Source organism: Apaloderma vittatum, unplaced genomic scaffold (genome assembly GCF_000703405.1).
Source record: "Apaloderma vittatum isolate BGI_N311 unplaced genomic scaffold, ASM70340v1 scaffold10858, whole genome shotgun sequence".
NCBI classification, from domain to species: domain Eukaryota; kingdom Metazoa; phylum Chordata; class Aves; order Trogoniformes; family Trogonidae; genus Apaloderma; species Apaloderma vittatum.
The window spans coordinates 9,128-31,322 of NW_009730295.1; the positions used below are offsets into that span (position 1 = coordinate 9,128).

Below are 22,195 nucleotides of genomic sequence, written 5' to 3' on the forward strand. Positions count from 1 at the left end.
GGGAAAGAAACAAGATTCCCAGTGCTTATCCATACAATGAGAGAAAAAAATAAAAGTGAAAATACAAATATTCTAATAAGAGAAAAAATAGGTGAAGCTTCTAGTTACACTAATCCTATGTAGAAATGAATATGTGGTAACAGACAAGATAATATTATGGCTACTAAGAATTATGCAGAGAAATTTGTCTATGGATCAGGTTATATGTGCAAACAGTGCAGCATGTGCTGCTGCATACCCAGAACGCAGCAGTGTTTATTAGGTCCAGTTACACCAGCACAGCCTTGACCTAACTGAGGTCAATGAATCTGCACAGGTATGGCCAAATAAAGAAAATGAAAACTGAGATTCTTAGAAAAAAACATGTATATGTGAGCATTGCCTCCAACTTCGGAGGCCTATTCTGTCTTCTTCCTGCTTACTTTCTTCTGCACTGGCTGTTAAAGCCAGGAGGTCACAAGTGTGTGTAATATGTAAGAACTATAATGCCCTGAGCAGCAGTTAAGCAAAAGCTAATGCAAGAAATCCTTAACATTACTTCCAAGGATAAAGACCACAGAGGAGTGAATTTGAAAGATATGTCAGGAACAGAAATATGGTCGGATAAAGAGGGTAAAATTATAGGAGTGTAAGGTCACAATGCAAAGGACCCAAGTTGTCACCTTGTGTTGATAATGTCAGGATATCCAACAGCTCAATCTCTGGCAAGCATAGGCAGGAGGCAACAGCTCCAGTCCCAGCAAAACCATGGTGAAGTTCCTGCATTAGGCACTGATTTGTTTTCTGTCGATAAAGACCTTTCACATCAACCTGAAACACAAAGGCCAATTGGCTGAGCGGGCAGTCAGTATCTCCGGCAGAAAGGAGCCTGAATCGGCAAGTACTCAAGCAGATAATATCACAGACATGAATCTGGGAACCAAATATATTGTCCTGCGTGAGTGTAATCAAGCAATCTTTATTTTCCCCAGGGCAAAAGCCAAAAAGAGCATTAACAAATGGTGCCCTGTCACGTAAGTGTCTGAAGCTACTGCTTTAGTAAATGCCATATTTCCATCTCCAGTCATTGAGCGGACTGTGAAGGCCAACAGTAGAGCTGAATAGAGAGCACAGAATAAAATCTTCACATATAGAAGCTGTGAGGGTCACTTTTCTTGGTTAAGTAGCTGTATATGGAGTTCTTCCACTGAGACTTCAGGCAGGATGGATACTGTATGTTCACTGCTCGTCCAGCCAAGCCTGATTAGTCATTCAACAATCCACTCTTCCAGGGGAAAAAACATCCGCAGCCTCCTAATGATGTATCCCTAAACCTCTTCTAGGTATTTCTCTTCTTCTTCAGAGTCTAGGAGACCTCATGAAAGGACCGTGGCCCAGACAGATTCCCAGAACAAGGCCCTGGCCCATTTCTGTCACAGGGGATATGGGTAGTGTAGGTCTACTTACCACCGGATGAACTTTTTTCCTTCTGCCTCATTGTTAGCTATTATTAGCATCTTTTTTTACGATCTTCACCTATTTATAGGATTAAATCTCCGCTAACATTTCATTGATGCCTTGTGCTTAAAAGACTCCTTTTACTTCTTCTTGCCTGCAAGCCGAGGACCACACTGCGGTGTCCTTGGTTTCTCCAAACAGTTTGCTGTCATGTATAAAATCCATAGCAATTGCTATATACCTATTTTTTCTAGATATTAGAGTAGGTCTCATTTTGCCACTTATGCAGAGTACAGTTTTGGCCAAAATTACCACCCTTGATGCTAGAATTACGTCTTATGACCCATTTAAAAAAAAAATCATAAAGAATTTAAAATCTTTGTTCATATTTTCTTCTTGCAACTTTTCTCTCATTTTACACACTTTCCTCCATAAGGAAAATGAGACCTTGTGAAGCACCAATTATATGTACTATTGATTGAGACTAACCTTTGCTTGCAGATATTATATGTAATTTGGCAATGATCACTTAAAAAGCTTCTAGTATTCAGTCTGCTAATTAACAATTATCCATCATAATGAAGTCTAGAATAGAAGCATACCATGTTTGACTCAATATCTTTGTGCTAGAAGATAAAATTTATAACTTCTAGAATCATTTTGTGCAAAGCCTGTTCTATAACTTCAAATTGGAAATAATATGTTTAATTTATTGCAGAAAGGATCCTTAGTATGTTTAGTTTGTCGTCCGTAACAGTGTCCAACCCATCTTCTGGATGCATTAGTCCTGTCAGCTCATAGATCAGTAGGCTTGGAACAATTGGAATGAATAGCAGTTTTGAGATAGGAACAAACAGTACTTCTAATATAGCTTATCTCAATTTCATCTCCTTTGCTTTATTCTTTCTAAGCAGATCATCATCACTGACTTTTTCTAAGGCAGACAATTGCATTAGATTTCAGTTAGGAATGTTAATTTTCATTCTGTAGGAACTGCTGCTTTCTCTTTCTTTAAGTGAGGAACCCTGGCCTTAATGCATAACCGGCTAAATGTTTTATTCTTTTATGTTCTTTGTATTTTTTAGCTTGGTCATGAAACTCAGTTTGAATTCGTAGTGCATTTGATGTCCCAAAGCCGACCCCTTACATATTCAACCTGTGTTCTCTGGTATATTCTCTTTGGGGTTTGAATAAGAAGATGATGATATCTGTCTCTTAGTGAGCGTCTGGGAAAACCGTGAGATTCAGCTTATATCACAAGGAAACAGGGATGTATAAATCAAACCACTGACCCTAAAGTGTGTGGTTATAGAGGAATTTCTTTGCTTGGAATTTAATTGAAGTATAGCACTTGTCTGACCCAGCCTGAAGATACCACTCTGTGTTACTATTGTTGTTTTTGTAGCATTTCATATCTTTGCACTGTAGCCGAAAAAAAGTAATCCAGTGTTTTCTAGGCTAGCTGCAGTTTACAACCCAGTTTTGTTAACCGGATGGACAAAACTTACAGAAACATATCTCAAGCTGACATGAGAAAATGTGACTGGATATCAGATATCCTTTCCAGTCCTTCAATAGGAGGTTTTGTACCAGAAGGAGAAAATGTTTGTGAAATAGCAGTCCCTTTGAGTTCAATTACTGCTTTCTGCCATGGCACTGGGGAATAGACAGGTTGGTTACTACTAAATTAACCTTGTAGCTGCTTATGTGGCCCATTGGAAAATGTTTTAGTCCGTATTCAGCAGAGATTTTGGCTCTGCATAAGGATAACTTTCATGCAAATGTTTTAGGATGTATGTTTGAAAGTGTATTCTTTGATCACTATTCTCAGATAAAAAAATAACACCAATGGAACAAGTACAGAGGTGAAAAAACCAAACTCCTTTTTTTTTTTTTTTTTGCTGAAGAAGGGAAAAGAAATTTAGGTTTGGATGTTACTGTTCTTCCCTGGGAAGAGTCCCAGCCTTTTGACTGAGCTGTAACCTGTTTGCCTTATCCTCTGTCCACTTAAACTCATTAGTTAAACTTTCTCTAGCAGCATGGGATCTATTATTTATTCAGGAGAATCCCATCATGTCTTGTAGTTTTTTGCTATGGAGAAAGTGGCGTGTGCTTTTAGGAGAGCAGTTCAGTGGACTATCTTTTCAATTTCAGGAATTCGATTTAGGGTGCTCCTCTTCGTATTTATGGCCTCAGCTTAGCAGCTAAGTGCATGGACTATACACTTGGGAGGTTCATTTTAGTCTCCAGTTAGGGAAACTGGTGTCTCTGCTGAGGCGGTCAGCTTTGCAGACCAAGGCTGAGTATTTGCCAAGCAGGTCTGCAGATGAAGCCTTAAAATTAGTGCTCTGAAACTCATATTAGCTTTTGGTGAAACTTTATACGGAAAGCGAGATGTCAAGCCCATTAGAGAGATTAGAAGGACCAGATTTGTAACTTGCCCTACTGCCTGAGAAATGTTTCAGGATGCAAAATAAAATGGGAATTTGCAGACGCAGGTTTTTCTGTAGACACTTAAATGAGACTAATCCCTCTTTTCACACAAAGTTGTACACCTATGCACATTGTTATCTGACCAACACAGCTGTAAATTTGGGGTATTGTATTTTCAGAAGACTGCAGAGTCAGTGCATTTGTTTACTGTATAAAGTATATATCAAAGGTGTAAGCAGAAAAGAAAAAGCAGGGAAGGTTCCCTCATATTTTTTTTGGTATTTATATAATTATTTATTTCCTTATGTACTTGCAAACAAATTTCTACAGTCCTTTTTAAGCAACTTGGGAATTATGAGTTAGTTGTCAGATCTTGTGTGAAATGAAAAGAATTTATGAAGTCTTGCAACATATGCATTGTTTTCCTTAATTCACTTATTTACATTGTTCAGTATGTTTATTATGTGCACTATTTTAACTAATTGCGTGTTCATGGCACAATCAGAGACTCCGTCATGGAATAAATATGTTGAGTAAGTATCTTTGCTGGTTTGCAACTGCCCTGTCTGTCCTTATCTCATCCTTCCTCTTCCATTTGTTACGTTCTTTTCATCTTGTTAGCTGTTGTCTAATTTCTTTCCAGTAGTACTGACCATAGTATCTATCCTGAAAAAATGTTTTTTTCAGGTGTTTGTTGCCTGTGAAACCTCTCTTAGTAAGTAAATTAACAATTTTTTGTTTGCCAAGCTCAGAGTTATTGCTAAAGGCACCTGCTACGTGACATCTGAATGAAATCACTTACTGGTCAGCCTTCCACATCTCTCATGCAAGAAATTTGATGACTGGACACACTGGAATAGGTTAATGGAGTTTAAGTTGAATTATTTCAGAAAGTACTTCCCAGACATACTTAATTCTGTTCTTAAACTGAAACTTATTGGAAGTAAAATTTCCTTTTGGACTGAGAGCACCACGAGAAGTACTCCCCTGTAATTGTTGGTAGCTATACTTTATGAGCAATCATAAAGTTGTCTGGGAACACTTTCATGAGGTTTACTATCTGCTTAGCTTGAAAACCTTCAGAAAAAAATAGCAAAGATATCACTTGAAGGTATTTTTGGTTGGTTTGGGTTTTTTTAATTAATTTTAAAAGAGGCTAATGGGCTTCAGAAAGCCCATTTCATGTCTTTAAGTTGCTTTAAAATATTCCTCTTAGAAACAGATACCAGATGCACAAGCTAATCAACCTACAGTGCATTAAACAATTATTTTGGCTCATTGAACCAATCAGAACACACTTTTTATTTTTGACTGACATATGATAAACACAGCCATCTGCTGCTCCATAGCCTGGTGGTTGGTCTACTCGGGGCTGTAAGGAAAGGCAGTAAAATGCCCTTGTTTTAGGTCTCATAAAACCATGCAGGCCACATCTTCTAGGCCATAAATTACTAATTATAGATAGCACTGTACCAAATAGTTCATCCGATCACAGTAACATCCTAATCCCATGTTGTTTCATGTATTTCTGTATAGTGTGGTACCTTCAAGTATGTCTGTGACTTTCTTTTTTCCCTGACGTTGCCCTTTTCCTATTGAAAACTGCCATACAGTACCATTGCCATGATGTATCCAGCTGAAACATGGACATCTCACCCATGTGAGTCAAAATTTGGTCTACAGCTGGGAATTCGAACATTCTGGAGGAAAATATTGAAGTGCTTGCTGTGTCTTCTGAAGCAGGAAAACGTGCATGATGATATTGGTGGATGAGGCAGGGCATGCAAGAAGTGTAGGGCAGAAATACAAATAGACTCATGCAGCATGGAGTAAAGCCTTCCATGTTTCCTCTTCTCCTGCATCCCTTCATACCTCTCAGCTTTTCCTCCTCAGGTGCATAGAATGAAATCATAGGCAAGTACTTTTGAGGAGCAAAATAACCCAAGGAACTGTAATTCAAACTGATTAAGATTGGATTTGGAAAAGATACATTTAATCCATTTTGTTCTGCTGTTCTGGACACTCACAGGGGATACAAGTGTAACCTGGTGCAAATATTTGTCCTAGATCTTCCTTTAAAATATTTAACTTACCATTGTGAAAAAAAATTAAATCAATACAAGTTCCCTACGCTAAAAGAGTTTTAAAAAATCCTGACTTCTGTTGTTAAAGAAGCAGTTCAGTTGCTGGAGGACTTTGCCCGATCCATTTAGAATTAGATGATGATTATACAATCAATTAAACCATCTGACATGCTGAATAAACACAAGTACTTTATCATTTTAATGAGCTTATGTACCGTTAAGTACTTTTTTTAGTTCTTTGCATGTGTTTTCTGCATGTATTACTAAATACACATGCTTAAAGAGATCGTCACATGGGTGACCTATATTTGAAATACCAGAGCAAAACTAAATAGAAGCTGTGAAAAGTCAGATACAAGTTAATGCTTAGGAGTATGGTCAAAGAGATGTGAGAAACATTTAATGCCCACTGTTGCACAAAAGCTGTCCTGCTAATCTCCATTTCAAGATGAAGCATACTGAGGTTTTATAACATGTGTAACTAGCTCTACAGTCTGATATGATGGCAGAAGGGCATGAGATTTGCCGCTATCTGTATGTGTGCCCAGTTGCATATCAGTGGAATACAGCTAAGAGAAAACATTTCCTCTTTATGCGTAATGAAGTTCTTCCTTATATTACTGCCTTTAATTGCTTACACATTTTTTTTTTTTTTAATCAAACAGGAATCCCAACTCTTATAGTTTCTCGTGCATGATGGCACTGTTATAGCTGCTGATCTTTGGGGACTGAATAGAAAACTCAATCTAGTGTTACCACTGAAGGTCCCTAACACTGTGACTTACAAGATTTGTGCTTTATGGGATTTTAAGTGTTTGGGTTTTTTTAGTAGGCTTTGGTATCATCTGCATCTTCATTTGGAGAAAAAGGGAAGGGAATGCCAGTGGTGGATGCTAAACATTTGTTATTATTATTAATATTATTATTATTAATGTCTCGGGTAACAATATTAAAAAAGAGGTTTTGTATGTTCTGGAGTATGTCTCTGATGATAGGCAGAGCCCTGGGTGAGTGTTATAACAGATACATTACTGTCCTCCACAGAGACTTTGTTAAGTTTTATTACAAGTACCATATTTATTATAAGAGGTAAGTTCTATCCAAGATCATCCCAGCCAAGAGGGTGTTGGTAATAACTTTTCTTAACTTTGGAAAAAAAACCAAAATCACCTCCGTGTCTCTTTTACTGTCAAGTAAGCCAAAATTACTACATATAGTGTTTCGATGGGAGTTGGTTTACTCTTTTTCAGTGAGGGCATTCTGTAGTTTAACTCTGAGGGTAGCTATCCATTTACCATGGATAGTGAAAACACAAGAGAAGTTGCAGGAAGAATACCCTTTTTAGCTAATAAAACCAAGTTGCTGTCCTTCAAAATGGAGGAACAGATGAGAGGTATGAATGGAGCAACCTCCTCCCTTCAAATTAGAGAAACAACGAGAAATGGAGCCTAATCTATTGCTCCTTTGGTGGCAACTGCGGACAGAGCTCCAAAAGTCCAATAGCACAGCTCAGCAGCATAGTATTCATGCTTGATTTAATGAGTGAGGGTTCATAAAGGTACACCCTATGGTGAAAATTACCTTCATACTGCTGCTGTCATGCGTGCTTTCCCAGTTCTTACATGTTCCTTGGTCTACACATGAAGCTGCTTATCCACAACGCAGTGGTGCAGCCATGGCTCTCGCATCAGCAGCCTCAAGCAGATGGGCAGCAGAGTCCTGTGTGAGTAGGACCGGGTTGAGTGTGCCTCTGCCATTCCTGCCATCTACTGCTTGCTAATGCTCTGGCTTATCTTGGCCACTATTTTTTTTCTCCAGGTACACTTTCACTGGCATTTACACTTTTGAGTCATTGATAAAAATACTGGCACGAGGATTTTGCATGACAGAATTCACCTTCCTTCGAGATCCATGGAACTGGCTGGATTTCAGCGTTATTGTTATGGCGTAAGTAGCACTCTGTTATATATTTCAAGACAGCGATATGCAACAGAACTTGTTTTTCACTTGCACAAAACATGAGAAAATGCTGAAATGTATTAGAAAGGAGAGCTGTTTTTCTTGAGTGGTTTCAGAGGAAAAAGTCAGAGGAATTCTCGATTCTGTTCTCCCAATTCACTAGAGTATTTGGGAGAAATTATTTACTCTCTCTGCGCTCCACTGAGAGAGCTGTTTGTATAATATATGTACTAACACTTGCCTATCTAATGTAGTTTTGGGAAGCTTCAGACCCTTGAATAGAAAGTGTTATATGTGTGACTGAATACATGTATTTAAAACCCTATTTATCTATCCATAACACCACAAAAGCTGTTTTTGCGTTCTTCACAAACCCTCTTCACTCTGAAAGTAATTACTGTTTTACTACAATAGAGAATTAACTCAAAGGCCTCTGAAACTTGTTATGTATTTTGGGAATAGAAATTTCCTATCCCCTCAACATGATATTCCCCTTCAGCTGTATACTTCTACCTAGATGATTAGAGTTCACTCAGGACATGTGGGGTGCTTTGGAGGAGCTGATGGATTTGTGGCATCTAGACAGCTAAAAATACATGGGGGTAGGGGAGCCATCAGCCAACACTCAGAGCGGACACAAGGATAGCCCAAGCTCTGGTCAAAGAAAATTGTCTGACATAGTTGATACCTCAAGCTGAGCTAGAAATTCAGATTTTCTCCCATAGTCAAAGAAAGAAAAACAAGCTGAGAGCGCGTGCCATCTCAAAGCAGAAACTAGTAGAGATGCCCTGAAAGGCCCCATTTCCTAACTGTGGAAGGATTTAATCTGTTCTCTGTGTATTTTCTGCTTAACAACGCCTGTCTTCTATTCCAGTTTTAGTTTAGTTCTTGTTGCCATCTTTAAACCTCATAATTCACAGCATTAGGAGAGATGCAATTTTAGCACTGACATTAGAGCTGAACTCCTTGGCCCGTGATATTTAAATGGAACCAAAACTGGGAAAAAAAATATTCAGTCCAACTTAGATCAAAAAACCAGTGAGGGCCGCTGAAGTGGACAGCACAACTCTGGTAGGGTGCAGGGATCAGGACCAGTATTCAAGGAGCATCTAGGTGATGCTCTTGCTCATATGGTTTAGTTTTAGTTAGTCCTGAGAGGAGCAGGGAGTTGGATTCGATGGTCCTTATACATCCCTTCTAGCTCAAGATATTCTATGATTCTTAGAAACATTTAGCAGAACAGCATGAAGATGTATAAAACCTATGTGGGCTTCATCGGGAAGACTCCAATTTATTTTAGTAGGCTTTGGATCAAAGCCAGCCCCAGGCCAAGTCCTGGTATCTGTTACTGCATTCCTATGGATTTGGCTGAGCTGACATCTGGCCATCGCTATAAGCTTTTTTAAAAAAAAATAACAAAAAACCACACAGATGGGGAGGAGCTTTTGGAGGTCAACACACGTCAGGTATTTTTCTTAGCTGAACTTTTCCTCAAGCAGTGCTCAGACAGGCAGGACAAAACAACACAAAGCATCACCAGCCTGCTCTCCTGTCCATCAGACAGGTGGCAAAAGCAGGGTACCATCATTCATCTGTTTGTGAGTTAGGGCATGCGTTCTCTCACAGATCTCTTGAATTCAGCCCAACACGGAGAGTTCCTGTGCGTATGTTCCCTCTGTTCTACAAGGAAGGAGGCTTTCGACAGTGAGGCAGAAAGGAGCAGGGAAAAGGACAAGAGGAGCCACAGCGTGCAGCCTGGACAGTGCATCTGCTTCACCTCATCTTCTAAGCTCAGGCAGAGGTTGGGGCGTCACCGCAGGCTCTGCAGAACTCCCCTGGGAGCATCTCATTCACTGTCACTGAAATTCGAGCCTGAGCAGCCAGTGTGGGACAAGACCTTGAACTCTGTGTGCATCATCTCTGGGTGTTTGGGGCTTAGGGAGCTGGACAGATGTGAAGGTTTGCACAGACCTTGTGACGGACTGTTGCCTAGAGGTGAATTCACTCTCCACTAGTAGGAACCAGGATTTGCTGCCCAGAGATTGTAGGCTTACATCTCTTTTTTTCTTTTCTGATTTTAGATTTGAATCACCACTCAGTGCTGTACCCCAAGGATTCATTAAAACTTCGTTAAGTCTTGTTTGATGAGAGACTTAGGTGTCTGTGTTTTCTTTTCTAGCTACATTTCAATTTTCTTTCCAAATGATATTTTGTCTCTTTAGTTAGAATATCTCTAAAATAGGGGTCCTGAAGCTGTGAAAAATCAAATTATATAAATGGCTACACTCTTCAGAACTGTCATCCATTCTTACTTTGAGGTACATTACACTATCTTTCTTAGAAAAAAAAAAGAATTAGAATTCTGAAATAAAAAGTAAATAGAAACATGTTTCCTTGAGTCTGTAGGCAGCAGTGAGAGAATTAAAAGTGACTGCAACATGATCTTCGTATGTATAATGAAACCTTCTTCCAAATACGCAAACAGGAGATAGTACAGAATGTAGCATAACAGACTCTATTCTGATATGATTTATCCTTAATATAAATCTAATTTGTGAGTAGTTTATAGTAAGATTGATCACATAGGTAGTTCTGGTCTTGTCTTTGCTTGTAGCTAGTGTGATGCTAGAAGTATTTCTGTATTTGGAAACAAAGATGGCACGAAGGTTCAAAACAAGAGAGCCTGGTAAGGCCCAATGAGATTTAGATGGGCCAAGCATTCTGAGCTAACAGAAAATCTGATTCATTCACTGAGGGATGTCAGAATGGAAAGACCATCTCTTGCTTTAGAGAATAACTTCTTACCTCCTCTTTTGGGCAGAAACAGCACAGATTTGGTCACAGAGCAGTTTTAAATAGCACACTGGAGAGTAAGAGGTGCCACAGGTCTCCAGAGCTTTTCTCCCACCCTGTGCTAGAAGACACAGCCATGGCTTGTGACCCTCCATGGCACCATGGGTGGGTTCAGGGGAAATTAGGAAACTGTCTCTGTTTAAATCACGCTTTCCCAGACAAGTGAGGATTTTCCAGGAGAGGCAAGGGAGAGCTGTAACCCTGGGTTGGAAAGTGCCCTGCCAAAGGCTTAAAAATGATAAGCAATTCCCTGGCTAACAGGAAAATTCAGGATGGGAATTCCAGTTGCTTCTCGCTCCTCAATATGGAGGAACTTGTTTGCTGTAATTTCATCCAAGAAATGGCCAAAATAAATCTTAATCAGCTATTGTGAACAAGCAGCAGTAGTATTTACTTGCATGTTTTTCAAATATTAATAATGTGTTTTTACAAATCTCTGGTCAGCATAATCATATTCCTATCCCATTGCTTCTCCCCGAATTATTTTTTTCCACCCTTGCATGTTGCAAAAGTGTTTGCGAGAGAAGCACTGGGTAGACCTGGGGAAGAAACAGGTAAATCTTTACTCAGACTCCCCTGTGAGATTATGAAGAGCAGAAGTAATATTGCTCTTGCATGCTATAATCTGGATTAGTAGATATGGAGAGGATGCTTTGTCCTCCCCAGAGGCCTTTGCACAAAACCCACTTAAGCAGGCTTTGTAAGATAACCCGGTGAGTTTTCTCCTTAATGTGTAAAACCAAATGCCTCGAAGCAGAATATGTAAGTGAAATTCAATAGTGAAATTAAAGGGTCTAAGAGCTCTTATGTTCAGAAGATAGTGGTCACTATGCTTTTACTGTATACTGACTCGGAGCAAATAATTTTGTACAACACTGATAAAACCAAATTCATTCCTCCTGGGAGCATATAGCTCGAATGTGGAATGGGTCTCCATGATGACGAAAATAAGCATGGCAGGGTAGATCTGGGGTTGGTATTTTAATCATAAATAGTTTTTTAGTAGGATTGCAATTACATTCATTCAAAATCCATCTTCCTGCAGCCAGAGGGAATGGATTTGATATAAAAAAGAAAAATAAAATTTAGGCATCCTTTGAAACTAACATCTGCTTTACCACAGACTACAGCATCTTAGAATAAATAACCCGGTAGAAACACTTGCACTTATATTTGTCAATGTTTTCCTATATGTAGTTTGCAGAAGCTATTATGTGAAAATTACTTGGATATTTGAAGCTTTTTTTTTTTTAAGAGCAGCAAAATAATTCTTGATGTTTCCTATAATGTAAAGAATTTTTTGTTAAACTAAATGATGGTAAAATCTTTAAAGCATTTACTGCTGAACAGCACAATAACAAAGTTCACCTAGTAGCTTTAAAGAATTGATGCCTGTTAGAGAAGTTTAATAGTTCAAGAAACATTTGAAATAATGTGTACTATGAAAAACCTGGGACAAATGGCATCGAAGAACAGCCTGAAAAGCGGATGCACCTCTCATGCGGCTGCATTCGCTCCCGCTACGTATGAATGCATTCTTCATTCAGACAAGTCTCATATTCTATTGTATAATTCCAAATAACTGTGACTTAATTCTACAGGTATGTAGGAGAATTTGTGAATGTAGGCAGTGTTTCACCTCTTCGGACTTTCAGGGTATTGAGAGCTTTAAAAACTATTTCAGTAATTCCAGGTAAGAAGCCCTGATCCTTACGTTTTGGCTCTCAGCTACAAGTGATTCTTTCTTTGTCTCTCTTTGTCCCTTTGACTGTTGTTTTTTTTGGCTGGTGTTTTGTCATTGTCTGTGTGTGACTTTCCCTTGTTACAGATACATAACTGAATTTGTGGACCTGGGCAATGTCTCAGCCTTACGAACGTTCAGAGTACTGCGGGCGCTGAAAACAATCTCAGTCATTTCAGGTGAAAATCAGGTTAAACACTCCGGCTGCAGTTAAAGCCTACATGCCATTTCCAGTAGTAAACACAGTAACTACAGATGACTTAACCATAGACACTTATCAGGAAATGGAGGAATGTAGGGAATGTGACCTGTCGATAGAACACATTTTTCATAAGTTTTTCCAGTACTGCTTTTGTGGGCAGAAGGATTTAAGAGTGCCTCCAAAATTACAGACCTCACTAAGACGAGTGCTGCTGTAAGAATGGTGGTATATGTGGTGGCTCGTGAATCGTATACACAAACTACTGATTCATGAACCATACGAAAATGGCAAGAGGACGCTTTTAAAGTCTTTGGATATTGATTTTTAGAAATGGAAGGTTAATGACCTCAAAACATACAGTCATGTTTAAGAGCACATCAGTAGAGGAATCTAAATCCGTGCTATGAGCTGAGGTTTCAAGGCTGCAGACGTAGATAGCCTAATTTTTCATGGTGTTTATCCATTTGCATGTGATAGAAACATTGCCTACGTTTCAGACCTCAAAGAGATCAGAAAACATTTCATCACTTACTTCCTTAGGTTCAGCATTTCATTGACTCTTGTCTTTAAGGATAGAATTCCCCCCCGCCCCCGCAAAAAACCCAAATGCCTCAGTATTTTACTACAGATCCAGTAGCGAAAGAAACCTTTCTCATAGCTTTTTATCTAATCTACTACTATTTCTTAAAATAATCCATTGCCAAGCTTTATCTATGGACAGGTCTCATTCAGCCTCAGTGTTTAACATCTCCAACCTGCATGACAAGGTAGAGAAGATAGCAAAACTCATGCATGGTAGATCCTATCAGTGATAATCCTGAACAGATGTTGGCAATTACATGTCAGAAATCGTCAAGATGTCAAAAGAACCGCTCAGAGTCTCATACACAGCTCTTTAAAGTTAGGAAGGCTTTTCGACCCATTATATTATGCACATCCACACTATAATAAAAATCTAAATAAATTCAGTTGTATAAACTTACAGGGACATGCATTACAGCTAATCGCCAGCTCTCACATGGAGCATAAGCTAGAAATGAGGATTGTGGAACTGAAGCCTTAAGAAAACACAGGTCTAGAGCTTACTCCTTCATTCTGACATTTAAGTAACGAAAATCAGTGAAATTACTGAAAGAGCAATGCACTTTTCATTGAAAGTGCGTGTCAAAATATAGCTTTTAAAGAATACTTTAAAGTGATCATTGATTAAGTTTGGTATTCCTTAAAATTATTCCTGGTTTAATTTTTTTTTTAAAAGAATAATGTATTAACAGAGACAGAGGTTTCTTTTTTTTTTAGTTTTCTCTATTTAGATTTCCATTGAAAAAGGATTATTTATTTCTTCCCTCGGGAAACAAAGCTGAGCACAGTTTTACAGGTCACGTGGGATAGTAGTGGCTAATCAGAAAGAAAACTAGAGTTCCCTAGTTTCCTTTGCTAGCAATTTGAAGAGTAACTTGGAGGGACAGCCATCTCCAGGGGACACCTTTCACATTCCATCTTGTCTCGAGCTTGAGCCTCTTCAGAGCAGAGCCTGTCAATTTTGCTGAGTTTTATATATATATAGCAATTTTCTGCTGTCCTGTATCAGTGTTGGAGCTGAAGGTTGTTTTACATGAAATGCTAAATTATGGCTGTTTTTATTAGTGAGGGGAAAAAGGAGTATTGGGATTCCGAGAAAATCGTTGAGTTTTTCCATTCTTTGGTTAATAACATTTTTTTAAAAAAGATAAGGAGTATTATTTATTAAAGTAATACATAATAAGTCACATTATCTTTTTTTCTTTTTGACTATTTGATTAGTTTTTTGATAACCGCATTTTAGGTTGGAGTAACTAAATTATTTGCTGACATAACTGGATGAAGATATGCTAATAGAATATGTGGCCTCAGATTTTATTGTCAAGATTACCTTCCATGAGTATATTTAAATCATATGGAGAGCTACAAACTGCCATGGAACACCTAGCTGCCTGTAAAACACTGCTAAGGTTTCTTTTTAATGTTAGCAGATAATTTCAGAGGAGTCAATTCATTTTTCAGATAGACATATATTTTAGAAGAAATATTGGGCATGATGCTGTGATTTATCTGGAGATCAATCTGGGTTTTTAATGATAACACAGGCTTATGCTGAGATAAAATATTTTTTCCACAGTAGGCTTAAAAAGGAAAAGCTGTTGAACACTAATATCTTCCATGAGATTTTTGGGTTAAATTGCTAGAGAGAGGGGAAGAAGGTTGTTATTTTTGCTTCCTCTTTTACATCTTAGGTGAAGAATGCTGAGATGTATTTTCCTTTGCAAATGTCTAAGCTTTTCCTCAGTAAAATTGATCATGCTTTTCCATCAGGTAGTTATATTTGCACAAACATACTTGGACTCAGCAGGCTCCGTGAAAGCGCTTACCAGAAGTAACGGGCCAAGTCCTCCCTGGTGTGAGGCTTCTGTCCAGCAAAGCACTTAGAGGCTGGTTTTCAAAGGCATTTCTGCTTCACTTGAAATCAATGAGTTTCACTATTGACTCCAGAGGGAGTCAGTAAAGCTAACAATTAGTGCTTTTAAAAATCTCACCTACCTTTAATGCCTGGCTCTAAGTGCACAAGCAGGCACAGGGACGTTTAGGGGACATGCACTCACAGGGCTCAAAAAGATGTCCTGAACTCTGAGTCCATTCCCCCTGGCCTAAGGCTGAGTTTCGTGTAGCTCAGACCCAGCATGATGTTTATTGCCTGACTTGTTCTAACAGTCCTTCAAAGGTGCAGGTCTCATGATCGGCCTGAGATCTGGGGCTCAATTTGGTTGCCACCATACCGATATCTCCTGCTCCCTGGGGCCACGGATAATGTGCAGATCCTGCCTCAGAATCCAGACCCCAATCCAACCTCACTCTTAGTGCATTATCAGGTCTTTGTTCTTTATCCTCTGCCCAGCATTAGAACAAGAAATAATGGGTTTAGGTTAGAACAAAGGAAGTTCCACCTCAACATGAGGAGAAACTTTTGTGTTGTGTGGGTGCCGGAGCCCTGGCCCAGGCTGCCCAGAGAGGGTGTGGAGTCTCCTGCTCTGGAGACTTTCAAACCCGCCTGGACACGTTCCTGTGTGGCTGCCCTAGGGGATCCTGCCTTGAAGGGAGGTTGGACTAGATGATCTCTAGAGGTCCCTTCCAAATCCCAACATTGTGTGATTGTATGATTCTATGATTCTGTCCTACAGCCACTCTGTAGGAGGCCAGGTCAGTGCCTTACCCTCTGTGGCAGCCCTTAACATGCCAGAGGACCTTCATGGACCCCCTCAGTTTTCCCTTTTCTGCAGTAAACACACCCATTTCTTTCAGTTACCCATGATATCAAGAGAAAGCAAATCTTTATACAGTAGCCAGATACCTGTTTATCTAGACTCATTACAAGTAAAAAAGGTTTAATTTCTTCCTATGTCCCTTATGTTCTTTTGCTTAGAAATAGGTAACAGTTTCTCTATGGAAGCATAAAGCCTTTAACTTTCAGTGATTTTACATATTAATTAGCATCTTGCACATTGCTATGGCAACTGGAGTCATTCATTTTCAATCTGAGTAGGAACCATGGTCAGCAGCAGAAAATCCCACTGAAGTCACTCATTTCTCTCCCACCACTGGTGTATCCAAGTCCCAGGGTGCTCAACAGGAACCCTTGCCACAACAATAGAGGGTCTTGAATCGTGCTTTATCTACATGGAAAGCACCAAGGTTTCTGATAAGTACTAATTGAGGCAATATAAATCCCTAAGGTGCACCCTCCTATGCCACCCCATCAAAAGCCTACAAAATGCAAGGCCTGCATCATCATCACCAGGGTTTTTTAAGGTGCCTGTATCCAGAGAAGCTCCACTGCTCTTTTTGTAGCAGGCATGTACAATCACGGACATCTCACATGAAATGACAAGATACCAGTGAAAGGTGACCTCATAGAAAAATGGGCCAAGGCACTTTGGGGCCTGATCCAGCTCCCGTTTAAGTCAGTGTGAGTTTAAAGGCTATAAATAGTGCTGAGAATGTTATCCAGTACTTTAATGATAGCCAGAACAGAGCGTGGAGCACAAGAATCAAGACTGTGTGGAGAGACTGATCCTTGTTCATTGCTTAAATCTCACTAAGTCCTCCCGCAGTGAGATAAATGTCATCCTTCTCGTGGGTAAAACACTGTACTCAAGAAGTAACTATCCCAGAGGTGAGGAATACAAGATATATTTGTGTTTTCCTTGGAGACTGACCTGACAGCCACATTTCCATGCAAAGATGGACTACAGGAATGCTGATGACCATTCAAGTTTGCTAATGTGCTGTTATTATTTTATTAAATGAAAAAAGATTCTGTGATTCTATAACCTCTTAGCTGCCCCCCATCTCAGTGGCTGGTGACAAAATATATTCATCAAGAGTGACCCCTTCTCTCCCTACATGCACGACTCATGTAGATATTTACAAGAGAAGTGTGTATCCGCAGGAGGAGCAGGCTCGGTGAGAATTTTGGTGCAAGTCTCACTCTCTTTTTCTTCTGACTGTTCGTGAAAGCGTCTCATGTTCTGTAGGTGATTGCCAACATCTGGTACGGATGTCATACTGAATTATGCTAATATTTTCTTACATCTCGTAGAAGGAATGGATGGTGTTGTGGGATCTTGCCATTTCTCATTTTTTGGTGTTGCTTGCATTTTCTATGATTTCTTATTTGCATTTGAAAACTGATTATTTGATTGACCTTTGAATGTGGTAATTTCTACCTGCATTAACAGGAACGTTTGGGCCAAATCCTTCTTGCTTTCTGCAGATGTCAGGCTGCCTATACAGCCCTCATTCCACTGATTTTTGATCTTGTCGTGTTTTTAATGTCATGCAAGCAATATTTGGCTCAGAAGTGTGGAAAGAATTTAGTGATTCAGGAAAAGCCAGTGCTGATTACTCCATAGGGAATAATCTATAGACCCATTGTCATTAACAGGTGTAGGTGTTACTCAGCTTTGGATCAGATCCTCAGGTTTTTCTGCATGCTGCCTGGTTTGATGTTTGACTTGCAAGAATTAAGTAAATGTCTTTAATGCCCCATAAATAGCATCTTCTATTAAGCTATATTGCAGTGCTCTCATTGGCACTATTTCAAAGGAGGATTATTTATCTGGAAGATTTAACAGTGCTCTAAATTTGAATACATCTAGCATTGCTTTTACAAAACATGGAATTGATTAAGAGAAATGCAGAACACCTGCAAGAGGTTCTGAGTGTCCTTATTTCCCCTCAGCCCTTCCATTTACGGGGTACAAAAGTTTAAATAAATGGTGGTTTAAACGGTTTACTTAGCATCGAGTTGTGCCAAGTGACTTGTTGGACGCTATTTTATTTCCTGGGCTTTTTTTTTTTTAAGGGTGAGAAAAAGCAGTTAGACTGTAAGTATACCACTCCCAAAATGGTTTTCCTGGAAAGTTTTAACAAAGGTCCAGGAGGCAGAGTACAAGTTATTTTTAAATGGTCTTTAATTACAGCAATTGTATTGCTAAAACATCCTCTTCTTAAACTGTTCAGAAGCCTGTGTGCTATTAAAACACTAAAAAAAAAAAAGAAAAGAAAAAGAAAGCAAAGCAGAAAGTCCCCTCATGAAGAAATTATTTGGTACCTGCAAGGAATGAACTTGTAAAACAGATAGTATAGGATTACTATTCTCTTTAAACCCCAGTAAGCAAACTGAGAAAAACATGTTTCATGAAATGACCTTGAAATTAACAATACCAGGGCCTGATTTGAAAAACAGATAGTCTGTTTTGGTGATTAGGATTTTGTAGGTCTTGTTTCCTAATATTATTGCTATTCACATTAGGACTACCATTGTCTTTGCCCATGTGAGTAAGATTAATTAGTGTACTTAGATGATACAAATACAGGCTCCAAGCTTGTGTTTGTATTACAAACAAACAAATGTGCTGCAGGGATTTCACAGCAGAAGAGTGTGTAGTTTGGGTTTTTTTCCCTTTCTTGAGATTCTGTTTGCATTTGGGCTTCTCGAGTTTCACCAACATCTGTACATTCAAGGGACAGCCAAGGATGAGAATCATTGAACATACTTAAGAATATATATAAAAAAAAATCCAGTGCATTTACAAATCATATTTATTTTTCCCCACCTTGCTACTTGTTTAAGACCTGGTTATCTTAAAGGTCTTATAGTCTTAACACTGGGTGAGGGTAAGACTCTGGAAAGTCCTTCAGAACTGGGCTACAACTAAAACTACTTTCAGCATCAGGTATAAATCTCACCCAAGACCACAGTATCAGAAGAGCGATGCCTTTTATTTAGGCATCAAAATAGGTAGCCAAGTGTACAGATGGACTCAAAAGTTCAAAGGTGGCCTTTTTTCTAGGTGTCTGAATAGAATTGACCTCATTTGTAAAATCTCTTTCTGATGAGGAGTGCAGATAGAGTGAAAATCCAGCCTTTGCCTAATGTTTGTGCTGCAAAATTTTTTTACTTTATGTTTGAGTAGAGCAAGGAGCTGTCTAGCCTCTCCCTCTTTACCATGCTACAAAGGAACTTGAAAGAGGCAAGCAAAGAATTTAGTGGAGAAAGGGGAGAACCCACCCTTGATGGGCCAGTTTCTTTTGGTCAGATGTCCATTTTACAGACATTAATATCATACACGGGTTAACCTAATGGCAATATCCTGTGCAGGAGTAGAATATTTTAGGCTGTGCATTACAGAGACGGCTGGACCTGGACCTGTTGGCCGTTCTAGCAGCTCATCCATCCTGATTTGAGAAACTATGATTTCCACTTACTTTAACCACAGATTTTTAAGCAAGACCAAAAATCCCTTTTGCCTTCCTACGAGTCCTCAAGTACACTTTCATATTACTTTAAATTATACAGCACTTACTCAACCTTTGTGGCTGCCAAACTCTTGGGGTGGAATTCCAGGGAACTGAGATTTAATGTGTATGATCATATTCAGTGAGCAAATCAATGTGCTTCTGAGTATTGCCCAGGAGAATTCCCCCTGTTTCCTCTTGGCATTTTCTTTTTTCCATTTAACTCAGTTTCTCTTGCTGCTGCCATACTCATGACACTGATTATCAGAAGCACTGATTACTACTTATCGAGTGTTAATCAAATATAAATAGGAAAGAAACAACAAAATTGCTACCATTGTGCGGCTGATATTAACGTCCAGCTACAGCACACAAGTCTGGAAGAAGGGTCTTTATTTGAAAAGAGTGGTTTTTGTTGTATTCATGTAATATTCAATCAGGTCAAATAGTGCTGATCTCCAGGAACCTTTCAGAAGCAAGCAATATTTTTTGAGAAAACAATAGAATTATTTTTATCTGCATATTTATAGAATAATACACTGAAGCTAGCACATGGTGAAATAACACAGGAGAAGATAATTTGTGTGACCCAAGCCTTTGGTGTTTGTAATAAGATGATTTATCTACACTGGCAGCATATTATAAAATGATTAACTTTTCCCAGGTATTGTTAGAGCCCCAAGTTGTTTTACTCAAATAGTTTCCACTGGGTTTATTTGAAGACCCATATTATTTAGCTTATTTTTAATCCCAAATTCTTGTTGTTTTAAGCAAATGAATTGAAGGCAGAGTAATTATTCAGATAAGGACAGCGAGCTGGATTTGGCACTAAAATATGTAAAATAATCAGGGAATAAATAACATTTCTGTACCTCTTTGTCTGTTTATGTGAGGGATAAAGTTATCAGAATCACCTGAGTGATTTAAAACTAATTTGTATTCTCAAAATTCAATGGGATTTAGGCTTTACAGCCTTTACTGCAGCTCCATGAAAATATAAAAGACATTCCGTATTTTCTTTGTCCATGAATATTTTTGGATCTCACTGTTCCTCCATCCAGTTCTCCCCCTCCATTTTTAAATCAGTGTTTGTGTAAGAGTAATACCAAGACTGTCATTCAGACAAAAGTAGGCCAAACTAAACATTCATAGTGATCGCTTATCTCTCATTTCTATCTGTCCAGTTACAAACATGTAGTAGCAACCCTTCCAATTTTCCCTTCCATAGGATTTTCATCACAAAAAGCAGCTGAGTGCAGACAGGTTTCAGCCTCTCAGTCTGTAAACTCTTGGCTTTTATCTCCCTAGGACTGAAGACCATTGTAGGGGCACTTATCCAGTCTGTTAAGAAACTTGCTGATGTGATGATCCTGACCGTTTTCTGCTTGAGTGTCTTTGCCCTCATAGGCCTCCAGCTCTTCATGGGCAACTTGCGACACAAGTGTGTCAGGGACTACACCAGGTTTAACTCTACCAATGGCACCTTCTACATGGATGGTAGGACGTGGAACACCTCAGAGGAATTTCTTAGTGATCCAGGTAAGTTCTTCTTTACACTGATTAATATTATTGTTGTTGATATTATTATTATTGTTATTGTTATTATTTTTTTTTTAAAGCAAAATCTATATATGAATTAGCAAATACAGCATTACATGACTACTAGCTCTTCATGGTGTTGACGTGGTTTTGAAAAATCTTGGCCACTTTTCCTGAACTCTGTGGTGCCTTCATGGTTCATGCTGGAAGTATTTCTGGTGCTTTCCTATGATACGGACTAATGTCATTACTGTATCATTAATGATTTTCACAGTTTTAATGTGTATTACGGTATTTTTCTTAAAGCTTCCTTTCCTGAAATTAGGCAATCGCACAACAATTTCAGTTCTGTGTGTAGGTCTGGTTTGCAGACTCTTTCCTTAGGGCAATTTATAGCTCTATCATTTTCTATCAAAACTTCAAAATTTGAGTTAAAGGTCTTAAAAAATCAAAAAGTGAAGCAGAGCAATTCAGTATTTTTTAAACTGAAAAATCCCAAGAGCATTTTTTTAAAGGAAATCTTATTGTATGAAGGCCCTAACTCATTATCTGTGTTGGGCCATCCTGCAGCATCCGGTGTTCCGATGTTTCTTATCAAAAGGCTTGTTTTCTAGGCCAAAGCAATTTTTAATACTCTACAGTCTGCTCTACTTTGAATTACAGTGAAATAGGTTCACTGAACTAATTTCTTAATATAAAAAATAAATAAGCATTTCATGTAAATAAACTTCAAAATGTAAACAAGTGTCTCATCTCTTGCCACTCCAAACCCTCCTGAGTCACCGGGGAACCCACACCAGTTATGATGGGCATGGGCTGACACCTGAAGCAATCCAGTGATGCTCTTGAGAGAAGGAAGCAGCCAGACTGATGTGGGTTGGTAGGAACTTACAACCAGCGGCCTTTGGTATTTTATTTATTTTGGGGAGAAGAATGAACCACGTAGTCAACTCATTAACTGGAAATTTGTTTGGGAGGAGGGGACCTGGCTTTACTTAGGGCTGTGCTGAACACCTGGCACGTTTGCCTCCAGCTCCTGCTCATTCTCAGCATTGTACACCTCTTCAGCCAGGCTACATGGATCAGAGATTGGACCAAGGGCAGTCCCACCGT

The 22,195-nt window shown here is 39.0% G+C and overlaps 1 protein-coding gene across 2 annotated transcripts in view; it reads left to right on the plus strand.

Moving 5' to 3' along the window:
* The window catches only part of LOC104277944 (sodium channel protein type 5 subunit alpha-like), a 175,476-nt gene that overhangs the window by 3,768 nt on the left and 149,513 nt on the right, over positions 1-22,195 (plus strand). For both annotated transcript variants that reach the window (XM_009874761.1, XM_009874762.1), the window contains exons 3-6: positions 4,314-4,403; positions 7,773-7,901; positions 12,595-12,686; positions 20,852-21,082. In XM_009874761.1, coding sequence (XP_009873063.1) covers positions 4,314-4,403; positions 7,773-7,901; positions 12,595-12,686; positions 20,852-21,082 — 542 coding nt within the window. The remainder of the gene's footprint in view (positions 1-4,313; positions 4,404-7,772; positions 7,902-12,594; positions 12,687-20,851; positions 21,083-22,195) is intronic.